A 12958-nucleotide genomic window follows, 5' to 3' on the forward strand; every position below is an offset into this window, starting at 1 on the left:
TGACAGGTCAAAAACAGTTCTCTTATAATCTCTTATGGGCAAGGTCTCTTATTTAAATTCCTCCAGATAGTCAAGGGGAAGAGGAGTAGAAGTTTCTCTGGAGCCTAATCTAAAATCTCAAAGTAATCTGTATTCCACTGAAGCACATTTGGGGTGGCTCGTTATGGACCCCCACACCACCATAACACTCTGAACATTTCTTGTGCCCTCCTATCTTCTAAATATAGTTACTAGTATATCACGACTTTGATTAAATGAGTGCAATGGGAAGCAGGCCTTGTGGGTTAATACTTTGGTTCTTTCCCTTACTCCTTGTCTAATCAATCATGGTGTAGTTACTTAATAGTTCTATATTTCAATTTCTTGCTGTAAAATTGGGATAAAGTGAGTATATTACATTATTATGTGAGGACGACGGGGGTTAATAGACACATACTATACACAAAGCTTGTATTTTAAAACATTAGTAACTATTAACCACTTTTACTACCTTGGTGATTATCCTCATCGCTCTCGTGTGTCAAATCCTGTTTCCTGTATCCCATGTCTTTTTCTTTCTTGGTTTACTTACCCATTTTGCAGGTCCTTCCTGAAAACAGATACGCAAGCAATGAAATTTTGGTTTCCATGTTTAAGGAGTGTCATGTACTACCCTTACACTTTAAATGATAATTTAGCTTGTCACAAAATTCCCTTAGGATTTTTAAGGCAAAACTAGCTGTTATAATTAAAATCTAACTTCCCTACCCCGTTTTCTGAATTCTCTCTGAGACTCCTAGCATTTGAATGTTGAAACTCTGAATGTTTGCATCCCTTTGACCTCTTTCCATCTGTCTTACTATTTTACTTCCTAGGAAATTTCCTCAACTTTATTGTAATGTTTCTAATCAATTTTTCCCCAAGGTCAACAGAGAATCCATAACCATGGAATGATATTAAGAAATGACACGTTGAAATAGTGTTACAGGCGAGTTGATGAGACCTTGATTCTTGCCTTCTTGAAGGAGAGATTTCAATCAAGACACAAAGTGTAGAAAAGCAAGCAAGAATTTATGGAGGATAGCAAAAACACTTAGGAAGTGAAACTAGGCAGGGCATAGAAGTAACAGGAGGCCTAGGCCCACTGGGAAGTCAGAAAAAAGGCTCACTTGGAGACAGGCTCAAGGAGTTAGCCTTGGACGACCAACCTGCCACTGCCTATGCTTCCATGGTTGCAAGTCTCCTGAGGTCTCTGAAGTTGAGGAGATATGTGCCTGTGGGGGAAGGAGAGCGGGGAGGGAATGGCACAGGCACGCTCTCTAGAGGGAGAGAGAACTGGGACCTTCATTTTCAAGGGTTTTAATGGCTGGGTCTTTAGGGGAGGTCTTAGGGGAGAATCAATAGATTATTCAGCATCTTTATGCTGATGTACCAAAATGAGATTTATTCTCTTAATTTGTCTGTCCTTGGGTGTGGTTGGCAAATGGCAATAATTGGGGTTCTGTTATCTGTCTTCGTGAGTAGAGTGATTTATGCTATTTACCCTGTGGTTGGGGAGGTGAAGTACAAACCATTTACTCTTAAATATCCTTGGTTTAGGGAAGACAATATTTACTATCAGGTGGCTGCAAACTGCTGTTTACCTATCTTAGTTTCCCTATTCTGCTTGTCCTGAAATTTTTCTAGCTTCTTACTGCTCTGTAACAATATGGTTTTATTATATTTATTCTGGCTTTAGTGGTCTCTCTCTCTCTCTCTCTCTCCCCTAGAAATGATAAAGACAAAACTTAAAGACTAATTAAGAATGGATTTGAATAATAGTGGTGGCTTTAAAACATGTTTACAGATTCTTTAACATGCCTCCCATCTCTGGGGTGGATTTTCACCCATAAAAATGATTGAAAGATGCCAGGGTGAAAAATAATTAACATCAAGAAGTAGGGCTATACAATTCACTTTCCTGTTTCAACAGAACAGCTTAGTTTCTTTTATTCTGTGGCTTTATTTTTTAAATCAGAGACACTGAGACTTGATACAATGTAGGTGACAGGGGCTGCCCTTTGTCTCATACAGTTTTTAAAAACATATATATATATATATATATATATATATGTTGATTGATTTCAGAGAGGAAGGGAGAGGGAGAGAGAAACATCAACTATGAGAGAGAATCATTGATCGGCTGCCTCTTGCACACCCCCTACTGGGGATATGCCCCCAACCAAGGTATATGCCCTTGACCGGAATCGAACCTAGGACCCTTCAGTCCACAGGCCAACGCTCTAAGTCTACCCACTAAGCCAAACCGGGTAGGGCCCTCACACTTCTTATACTTTCTGCTGCCCTTCCCCAATAGGTCCCTGCCACTGATAGAGGCTGGAAAACCCTAGTCCCTTTGATTCTTGGTGAGGTAAGGGGAGGGCCTGCCACCCTTTCTGGTGGCACTTTCTATTCACATTGGGGACACTTAAGCAGTAGTCCTATCTATCTTCAGGTAAATGCTTGTATAAGAAAAAAGAAAGTTTGAGAAGAACTGCTGAGTTAATCACTTCAATCTTGATATTTTCTCTCCCCATCTTCTGAGCTAACAGGAGAAAGTGAATCATTTCTCTATTTGAGCATGCATGCAGCCCTTGGAGTCCTGGCTGACACCCCTCTGGGGACCTTAATTACACTTCATGCCCTTCACCTAATATGTCTCTTCGAATTCCTGTGTCACGATTTGTTTATGTTCCTGCTCTAGGCGCAAATGGCAGCAGGAACACAAACAAATGACGCGACGCGGTGAAGGAGGGGTCACGGTCTAAGGAAGCCAGCCTAACTCCCAAGGCGCCCAGCGGGTGCAACTGAGGCAGCAAAGGGCAACATGCAAGCGCCGGGCATGTCTGCACCGGCCAAAGGCACCCCCAGGACCCTCGTCCCGGTTCCCCAGATTCCAGATCCCAACCAGCTGGAAACGGCTGGTTTTTCCCCCAGTGTGTTTGTTTTTGGACCCAACCAAGACCCAGCGAGGAAGAGGGAAGAAGGCATCTTTAGAACATATTTTTTGATTTTAAAACCTTTTTGCATGTCACACTCTCCATGGAATAAGAAGTATAAAATCCGTTTCCGTCTGCAATGGATTCTATTCAAGAAAAGGTTAGATAGGAAGAGAAGACACTGAAGTCAACCACGTGCCTGTCTCCCACCACCCCCCATCCCGCGGGGTCCGGGGCGCCGGGGGCGGGGCGAAGGGCGGGGCTCCGTGACGTCACAATCCCGACGCGCCGCCGTGTTGTTTTGTGTTCCCAGCTTTCGGGGAAAGCCGCCGCGGGTTCTTCACTCGGCCTTGCCGGACCTGCAGACGCGAGGAGCCGAGATCCCTTCCCAGATATCGGCCTAGAGCTGCGGTGCGACGGGAGCTGCCATTTCCGAGGCGATCCGGAGACGTCCTGAAATTTGGCGGAAGAAGGCCCGACGCGAGCGACGCAGTCATCAGCCCTGGAGGCAGGCCCCCGCCCGGGGATCTTAGAAACCCTGCGGTTCATCATGAAGTTCCAGTATAAGGAGGACCATCCCTTCGAGTATCGGAAAAAGGAAGGAGAAAAGATCCGGAAGAAATACCCGGACAGGGTCCCTGTGAGTTGCGGGGGAGGGAGAGGGGGGAGAGGGAGGGGGATATAGAAAGACGGGGGGAGGGGAGGATAGTCGTGATGGCTGCCCTAAGGCGCCGCGGAGCGCTGGTCCCTGCAATTACTTAACCCTGCGCGCCCGTCACAGCCGGGAGAGCCAGCGAAACGGGTGCGCCGACTGCGGATCTTTAAAAGCCCATTTTCCCGGGGCCCGCACCCGTCTTGGCAGCGGACCGCATCCCCTCGCGGAGCCTGCGTTTGAATGACTCAGCGGTATCCGAGGCTGTGTGGGTTGGCAGGCGCTCAGAAGGTGGCCCTTTTGTGCGAGGACGGTTAGGTCGGGCCTGTCTGTTTGCTTCCTTTAAGGTCGCAGGGAAACTGCTTTTGGGGAAAATCTCTGGGTTTTGCTCCCATAGATGTCTGCCTTCGCTGGCTCTCCCTTAATCGAGTTGACTTTTGGTCCTCATAGCATTGGGTTTGGGAGGCAAAGGTTCGGAAGCCAGTGGGCCTTTTTTTTTTCTTTTTTCATTCTGTTAGGGTTGCGGGGGCGGGATGCCCCAAGACCGGCCTGGCCCGGGAAACAAGGTCACGTTCTCTGCGCAGCAGCCGGGCTGCCTGGTTCTTGGCTCCCGGGCTGTGGGGGCAGGCAGCTTCCTCCGCTGCTTATTCTGATCAGCTTGTCATTAGACACAGTCAGGAAGGCCCGGGCGTTTTTCTCTCGGTTTTGGGGACCCTGGTTACTGTAATTGAGGAGGAACAGAAAGGGTATGTTTCTGCATCCGGGCGTTTTTCCCATCACCACCCCCCCTCCCTCCCCCGCCCCCGTCACTTGCCAGTTTATTCTCTCCTGTGGGCTACACAGCCGGATTGGAGAGCAGAAGACTGTTAAGGGTGTTAGAGGGAGCAACCACCTTTATATTTTGGGGATGAAGGAGCAGAAACTTTAGATTGTAATCTCTATCTTCAGGCAGGAACATTAAGATCCATGTTGCACATAATTTACAGGTAAAGGAATTTCGATGATCTGATGTTGCTTTCTTGACCCAGCAGGTATGCTTAGGCCTCCTCGCCTGATCCTTATCTAAATGTCATGATCTCACAGCCTCCAGGGCAATCTGGTAGAAATGGGAACAATCCTTTTCCTCTAAGGAAGAGGAGACGTGAGGGCTGTACCATTCTCTGGAAATTGCACACCAAAAAGGAACCTTCGCTTATTGCTTTTCTGGTCTCTGGCTCTTGGGTGACTGCTTCTAAAGTTTCTCCCAAATCGGGTGATACTCCACTCTCCTATAATAACATCCAGAAGTGACAGTTAACTGTATTGATAGTTGGCCGTGTACCTGAGCATTTTCTGCCTGTAGTCATTCACTCTATCTTAATCATCCGCCCACCATTATAATCCCCATTCTATAGAGGAAGACTGAAGCGTACAGATAAATGAAGTAACTTTCTAAAGGCTTCACACAGCTGATCTGTTGCAGACCTTGGATTGCAGCCCTGCTTTGGGTCCTTCCTGCTATAATGCTCCTCCGTGTCTAATACAATTCTATCAGAATTAAATGTGTGCACTGTGTACCTCACACTATTAGGTATTGGATGTAGAGAATAAACTGTTGCTTCCATCAAGAGTCCAGGGTAGTATGAAGCTCTGTTCTTAGTAGCTCTGTGTATGTTACCAACTCTGAAATGTACCTGTTCCTAAATCTAGTTAAATTTCCTATGTTTCCTTAAAATTGAGATCCGTCCCATTTCCATGTCCATGCATTCACCCGGAATGTTTCAGCTAATTCTCCCTATTCCCTTCCTGCTGTGTTTGGTATTAAATTTTCACAGAATGGTATAATTTGTAAACTATTTGGACCATCACTCAGACCTCATCATCCCTCCAGTTAAGGTTTAACTGGTAATAAGCCTCCCAGCTGCTCCTTAGGTCCTCAGCCTGTGACCTCTAGCTGTGACGCAGGAAGAAGAGCTTTGCTGAGTTCTGAGGTTGGATCCCAGTTTGGGGTAGAACCCTGAATCTTGTTAAAGTGTTCTGCTTACCAAATAGAGGGTTAGAGTAGATTATTTCCAAACCCCCTTTCAGCTCCACCGTTGATGGGTGGTGGCTAAGCAGCCACGTACCCTGACTGCTCACATAACTCAAGCTGAGCCCCAGCAAAGTCTCTAGAGCGGCCACACCTGAATAGGAGTGATTGTGCCTCGAGAGAGAAGGGTTTCATGGGTTCTTAAAATGACCTTAATAGCTACAGTGTGTTGAAAACCTGTGACATTGCAGGAAACTGTTAGGCACAGGTTGTCTATTTTTTTTTTCCCACTGTCTATTTTTTAAATACATGAACAGCCCCAAGCAGTACTAGCCACATGACATTTCACAGAAGAGAAAAACATGAGCAAAGCCTCTGGCCCGGAGCTCACTGTAAGAGAGCAGCAGAGTTGGATTCTTGGAAACTAAACATTTTCTGGTAAAGCAGTGCTTTACTCGTCTCCGTCCTTTTCCTCTCCAAGTCCTCCCACCTAACCCCCCTAGCGGATGTCTTCTTTGCAGTTGGCTTTTTTTCTGCTTCCTTGTTGTGGTTTCCTTCTTTTATGTAAAAAAAAATGATTTCAGAGAGCAAGAAAGAGATAAAAACATCAATGATGAGAGAGAGTCATCGATTGGCTGCCTCCTGCACGTGCAGAAATATTAACTACAAAGGAAAGTTTAAATAAATTTCCCTGACTCCTAAAGCTTTTTCATAGGTTGACACTCAACCACCAAGCCACATCGGCTGGGCTACTACAGATTTTATTTTTAAGTGTTATGCTCCTTTGGTCTTAATGGTATAGGATTATTTTTCTCCGTATACATAAAATAAGTTTTTCACTACTGTTTTTTGTTTTTTTATTTTAGAGAGAGAGGAAGGGGGAAAGAGAGAAACATTAGAGAGAACCATCAATCAGCTTCCTCCTGCAGGCCCCCTTCTGGAGATGGAACCCCCAACCTGGGCATGTGGGGGACTTGAACTGGCAACCTTTAGATGCACAACCAAGTGAGCCACACTGGCCAGGGCAATTTTTCACTATTTTAATCGGTCTCCTTAAATTTAAAAGCTTTAGACACTTTCCTCTACTCCAGTCCTTGTGTTTAGATACTTCTGTATAATTCACAAAGCATTTTCACATAAAATTTTCTCGGTTACTCAGGTCCACTGTATCAGTACCATAACTTTGTAAAGGAGATGTTGGAAAGTTATCATCTTCCCTCTACTCATTGGAATGCTGAAGCTTAGAGAGGTTAAGTGACCTGTTGAAGACCAAACAGCTACTGGGGATACTTGACCAGTGTTTATTTCTGCGTCTGTAATTTTCCTATACTTTCCAAAACCTCTGTCTAGGGTAATGATAGTTTCTAAACTAAAAGTCTAAATCTCATGGCTTTATAATAGATTTTAAATATTTAAAATTTAAATATATAATATGCATGGATTATAAATCTATAAATACTAAATATACTTTTGTAGTATGTAATTTAAATTTAAATATATTATTTAAATATTTAAAATGTTAAATATTTATGTCTTCCATTTTATAAACTTACATGAGTAAAAAGTCTTTAATTTTTTAAAAATATTTTTAAGTTAATTGTTTTAGAGAGAGAGGAAGGGAGAGAAACATCATGTCAGAGTGAATGAAATATCGATCAATCGAATGGCTGCCTTCTGCACGAGCCCGCAACCTGGGCATATGTTCTAACCAGGAATGGAACTAGCAACCTTTTGGTGCACAGGATGATGCCCAACCAACTGAACCACACTGGCCAGGGCAAATCTTTAATTTTTACTCCTTTGATGGAAATCTATGGTTTTTCTAAATATTTAAATATAGAAATATTTATGGACATTGAAAAATTCCTTGAAATTTTAACATAATATTGATAAATGGGTTATTGTACTGAGATAGTACAGAATATCACACTGTAAGAACTATTTTACTACTTATTCTTTTGCTTAATAAAATAGTGTCTTGAACTTTTTTTTGTGGTCATCCTCAAAAAATTTGACAACGTATAAAATTTAAACCACATCATCTCTAGCTTTAATAAATGGCATTTATAAGAAAGAAAACTAACAGGTACTCTGGACCATTTGAGAAGACCTGGGCAACCTTAATGCTCTAATTAAAGACCAGAGGCATTTATCCTATAGTATACCTGACGGGTAACTTGTAATTACTTAAAATCAAGATTCTTTTTACTTTTCATCACATGCCCTGTCCATCCTCTTCTTATTGCAGTAATAAAACTGCAACCTTTCTAAGAAAGCCCATTTCCCCATATATTTGTAAGGGAGAATAAGAAATGGAAAAATGTTCCTGGGACTAGTCAAACTCACTTCAAATGGGGAAACGGTAGGATGTGGAAGGAAAAATACTAGGTTGGTTTCCGTAGTTTTCATTCCGTTCTTTGACTTTCCTGCCAGGTGATTGTGGAAAAGGCTCCTAAGGCCAGGGTGCCTGATCTGGACAAGAGGAAGTACCTGGTGCCCTCTGACCTCACTGGTAATGCTCCTCTTCTCTGACCCTCCCCCCAATAGCAAAGCGTTCCCCGTCCTTCCTGCATGCATGAGATTGTGACACTGAAGACTAAGTTGATGAAAGTAGGGTTCTTCAGAAAGTTAGGTTATTCAAAAATGGTGACATAATTCTACCCCATCACCAGTCCCTTAAGCATTTCGCATCATAGTGCCTTGTTTGATGCAGGCACAGAAAAGTATAAACCATTGAAAGAGATCAGATGTCTATTATTTAAAGCACTTAACATCATCTTTGTTACTATGATGTCACTTTATTCCAAGAGGAAAACCAGATTAGTTTCTTGCGAGAATCACATTGTAGAGATTCTCATATGATTTCCTTGTCTCCCCAAACAACATTTTTTTGGTTAACGTTTTATAGATACTTTGGTTAACGCTTAGAATTGCGGAGGATATATTCATTCTTCACCTTGATCCTTAGTGGAATTATCACTGCATCCAGGAGACACTGGAAAGATTTTTAAATATGTTTGCTCTAGAGGTCTTAGATTTAACTATCAGCCTCCTAGAATTTCTTCAGTGTGCTCCGTAAAAGGAAAAGCGTTGAACTCCATTCATTGTCCCAGCACTGGGATGAGTGGTGGTGCTAGGGTTACTGGAGTCGAGAAGACCACTTCCCATAACTAGTTTGTGTTAGGGAGGAAGTGTGTTTCAAATCAGACTTAGACAATGCTGGGCTGTTGCAGTCTGGATATATAGTGTTCCCTCAAAGCTGTCCTCAGGCTTAGCGTGGATATGCTAGCATCGGGTCTAAATTTGCGTAAATGAAGGTAAGCTCCTATTTTCTGAGGAATGAACTGCTCAGTGGCCTATTACAAATACAAGGGAGTACAAGTCTGAGTTTCACTTTATTTCTATCGCATGGGACAGTAATGGGCTCTGTTCAGATGGTGTGTAAAGGTGGTACTTTAAAGGGAGCAGGTGTAGCAGGATTCTCCTAGTCCCTTGTGTTCTCTCCTCTTGCCTTTCTTTTATAAAACCTTCTTCCTTCATCCAGTTGGCCAGTTCTACTTCTTAATCCGGAAGAGGATCCACCTGAGACCTGAGGACGCCTTATTCTTCTTTGTCAACAACACTATCCCTCCCACTAGCGCTACCATGGGCCAGCTGTATGAGGTAATGGTCCTGGGGACAGCAGTACGGACAGGTCTGGTGTTCTCCGGCTTTTGTTCTAGTGCATTTTGATAACACACCCGGGAAGTGGAACAGGAGGTGTTGTCTGTCAGGATCCTCTTACGCACGGCAGGCACTGTGCGGCTCTGTGAGATTAGACAGCACTGTCTTTCAGGAACAGAGCAGCTACTAAATGCAATCCCTTTTCATTCTTGTTCCTGTCTTGCCTTGCCTGGAGTATTATTATTTTTTTAATATATTTTTATTGATTTCAGGGAGGGAGAGACAGACAGAAACATCAATGACGAGAGAGAATCATTGAGCATGTGCCCTGACCGTGAATTGAACTATGACCTCCCGGTTCATAGGTTGCCACCCAACTACAGAGCCACGCCGGCCAGCCTTGCCTAGAGCATTTTAACATGGGATTATCGTTATTGAAACAGTAGAAAATGGCTTTTGATTGTGAAAGTTTCAAATAAACTGAAATTTATAATTAAGACCAAAATCTTTAAATTGTTTTAACAGGTAAACTCAGCTGGAGAGGATAATGTATGTGATTTTTTTAAAATGCATATTTTTATTGATTTCAGAGAGGAAGGGAGAGGGAGAGAGAGAGAGAGAAACATCAGTGATAAGAGAGAATCATTAATTGGCTGCCTTCTGCAAACCCCACAGTGGGGATTGAACCCCCAACTTGGGCATGTACCCCGACCGGGAATCGAACCACAACCTCCTGGTTCATAGGTCGATGCTCAGCCACTGAGCCATGCTGGCCAGACCAATGTTTGTGATTTTATTTGGTTTCCTTGGTAAACTGTCAGAATCCAACATGAGAAAACTATAGTGTAGGACTTTGTCTTGCTATATCACCTAAGAGTGTAACTTACTCCTGAAAGGATTTCACACAAGATGTTGCCTCCTACTGTGCCCCCTTAGTGAGTTAAATAAACTTCAAATATTCTAATCTAATTGTTATCCCGTGGCATATATTAATGTGCATGTTTTGTTGTATCTGTGTTTTCCTCGCTAGATAGAATGAGCTTTTAAAGATAAGGATTATGTTCTAGTCGTGGAGATAATGAATGGAATGATGTTTCCTGACTTGTCCTCATCTCTTCCTCTAGGACAACCATGAGGAAGACTACTTTCTGTACGTGGCCTACAGTGATGAGAGTGTGTATGGGAAGTGAGTGGTGGCAGCCCAGCAGATGGGAGCACCTGGACTCGGGGGGAGGGAAGTGTGTGGGATGTGGGGAAGAGATCGTTAGCTCCCACCATGGAGGAGACAGAAGATGAAGACACCTGGAAACACTACACCGTTCACACCGTCGTCATACTTTCACCTGCTCAACTGGTATTTTTTGCTGCTTCCTCGGCCCAGGGAGAAAGCATGTCAGGACAGAGCCGTTGGATTAGCTTTGCTCCAGGAATGGAGAGGATATAATTTCATAGCATTGCTGCGAATTAATTTTTGTGTTCTTTTGTTTTGTTTGTTTTTTTTTAGAAGAGACAGGAGGTGGGCAAGTTGGGGCCAGAGATGATTATGGACTAGCATCAACTTCCAGCTCTCCCTTCTCTTCAGGCAGAGATTCTCTCTGACATTTGCACAATTTAGCTGGGGGGAGGGGAGGGGAATGTTTTAGGACTACTGGTAGTGGACCATTCCTGGGACCAAAAGAGACACATTGTAATTCAAACATTGTGCCCCATCTCTCCTACCTGTATACCTCCTCCTCCTCCGTCTCCTCCTTCTCCTCGCCACATCTCCCCCGCCTCCCAGTTATAATCTCACAGACATCAAGCACCACCCCAGTGACGGGGATAGATGTCAGACAGAAATTTAGATGGCGCTCACTTTAGGAAAAATGACGTGACAATGAAGGTAGTTTTGATAGCATTAACTGGAACTGATGAAGTATTTACATCTCTGCCTAACCTGCTCGCCCTCTGGCGCCCTTAATCCCACCCCTACCTTGGACTTTAATGAGCCTCAGCCATTTCCAATCACAGACTCAACGGATGTCCTCCCTCCCTGCTGTCCCTTCTGTCTCTCAGGCACAGAAGTGCTAGGTGATGGCCAGCTGCTTCCGTCCTGGGGTTTTCATTTACTGCAGCTGCTGTTAGAAAAGTTGGAGAGGGTGACTTTTAGTAATTCGTGGGGGTTCTGTTGATTCTGACTATTTTCACTTTAGGGGTTATTCTGGGTGGGGGTGGGGAGCACTCAGACATGACATTTCAGCTCATCTCTGCTCACGAAAAGGGTTCTTCCTGTGTGGGGGGATCTGGGTGTTGACTCTGTCAGTTGCAGGTTCTTGTGTAATGTTTATGCTGTCAGGCCAAGGAAATAAAGTAATTGTACACCTTAAACTCGCCGTGAGTTCAGAACTGTTGTCTTTGCTTAGTATGCATGACGATGGGTGGCGGGTGGAGTCTCTGAGCAGAACATCTGAGTGGGTGACTGGTGGCAGTATTTGTTCACATGTGGTCAGACGTGTACAAGTTAGCTGACCAGGAGCTACCATCCAAATGTGCGCGTGGAGGTGGGGCAGTGCGGCGCGACGGTGGTGTGTGCGTGGTAATGCTTTGTCACTGTTTTATGTGATTTTCTAAACTGGAGGGGGAAGACCGCCTACATCAGAATATAGGGGGTGGAATTGGGGATGTGCAGATGCCTAAGCCTTGTTCCAGATTTTACCCACTCAGAATCTCTGCGTAGGCGCCTGCATTTTTAATCCCATGATTCTGCTGTGCACTGAAGTTGGAGAGGCGTTACTCTGTACACCTGGTTTTGCTCTAAGTCCCAACTAAACATATTCCCTTCACATCTTGGTCGGAGTGAGGCTAAAGCAGAAAAGGCATGTGGGTAAGGCTCCTGGGGTTACACAAACTTGGGTATTCTGACCATTTGAGTCCACTCTGTCAGGGACTAACACATGAGTGAGCAGTTGGGGTGCAAGTTAGGAGACAATGAAAAAAAGATTAGTAGACACTGCTTTCTTAAAGAACTTCCACACCTGTCTCTGATACTGTAATCTTGCATCTGTAGCTCCAAGTGGTGTCTACCTCTGCAGTTTTAGGTGGTTATAAAAGATCCATGGCAGGACTCCACCCACCACCAAACCATGCCCAGTGCACTGACAGAGAGAGTGCAGCCAGGATTGAGGGAAGGGAGGAGCCCGAGCCCAGCAAGCATCACACGAAGAAAATTAAGAAAAGTTGTAAGGAATTTTGATGTTGACATCAAAGCACTGGGAATAAGACACCTGTCACTACTGGCAGAAAAATATTTAGGTGTTTCTGATAAAGCCAAATGGAAGCTAATATTTGAATTAAGATCTAAATTATATTTTTAAGGTAATGGACTTAGTCACTGCCTAAGAATGAAATGGGATAAATGTTTAAAACAAATAACCCAGGCTGGTTTTGCTCTGTGGTTAGAGTGTCAGCTTGTGCACTAAGGATCACAGGTTCGATTCCTAGTCACGGGCACGTAGCTGGGTTGTAGGTTTGAATCTCCTGGCCCTGGTCAGGGTGCATGAAGGAGGCAACCAATGGATGTTTCTACCCCACTCCTGTCCCTCCCTCCTACTCCCTAAAAAATCAATAGAAAAAACATCCTTGGGTGAGGATTAGCCAAAAAAGGTAAAAATCAAAACAAATACTTGGCAGATCCCAGTT

General features: G+C 44.0%; 1 protein-coding gene across 1 annotated transcript; it reads left to right on the plus strand.

Annotated features, from left to right (window-relative positions):
- The first annotated feature begins 3221 nt into the window (after nucleotides 1–3221).
- GABARAPL1 (GABA(A) receptor-associated protein like 1) lies at nucleotides 3222–11650 on the plus strand. The gene is made up of 4 exons (XM_006774809.2): nucleotides 3222–3597; nucleotides 8051–8129; nucleotides 9162–9280; nucleotides 10405–11650. Exons 1-4 carry the CDS (start codon nucleotides 3508–3510, stop codon nucleotides 10468–10470), a joined length of 354 nt encoding a protein of 117 aa, XP_006774872.1. The 5' UTR covers nucleotides 3222–3507; the 3' UTR covers nucleotides 10471–11650.
- Nucleotides 11651–12958: the final 1308 nt, after the last annotated feature.

This window comes from Myotis davidii, unplaced genomic scaffold, assembly GCF_000327345.1.
Source record: "Myotis davidii unplaced genomic scaffold, ASM32734v1 scaffold188, whole genome shotgun sequence".
Classification (NCBI taxonomy): Eukaryota; Metazoa; Chordata; class Mammalia; order Chiroptera; family Vespertilionidae; genus Myotis; species Myotis davidii.

What these genes read in the sequence shown, in the direction of transcription:
- GABARAPL1 (XM_006774809.2), top strand. Translation starts at nt 3,508, where the DNA reads ATGAAGTTCCAGTATAAGGAGGACCATCCCTTCGAGTATCGGAAAAAG. An exon ending in AATACCCGGACAGGGTCCCT is followed by an intron (nt 3,598 to 8,050) that starts GTGAGTTGCGGG and finishes CTTTCCTGCCAG; the next exon opens with GTGATTGTGGAAAAGGCTCC. An exon ending in GGTGCCCTCTGACCTCACTG is followed by an intron (nt 8,130 to 9,161) that starts GTAATGCTCCTC and finishes TCCTTCATCCAG; the next exon opens with TTGGCCAGTTCTACTTCTTA.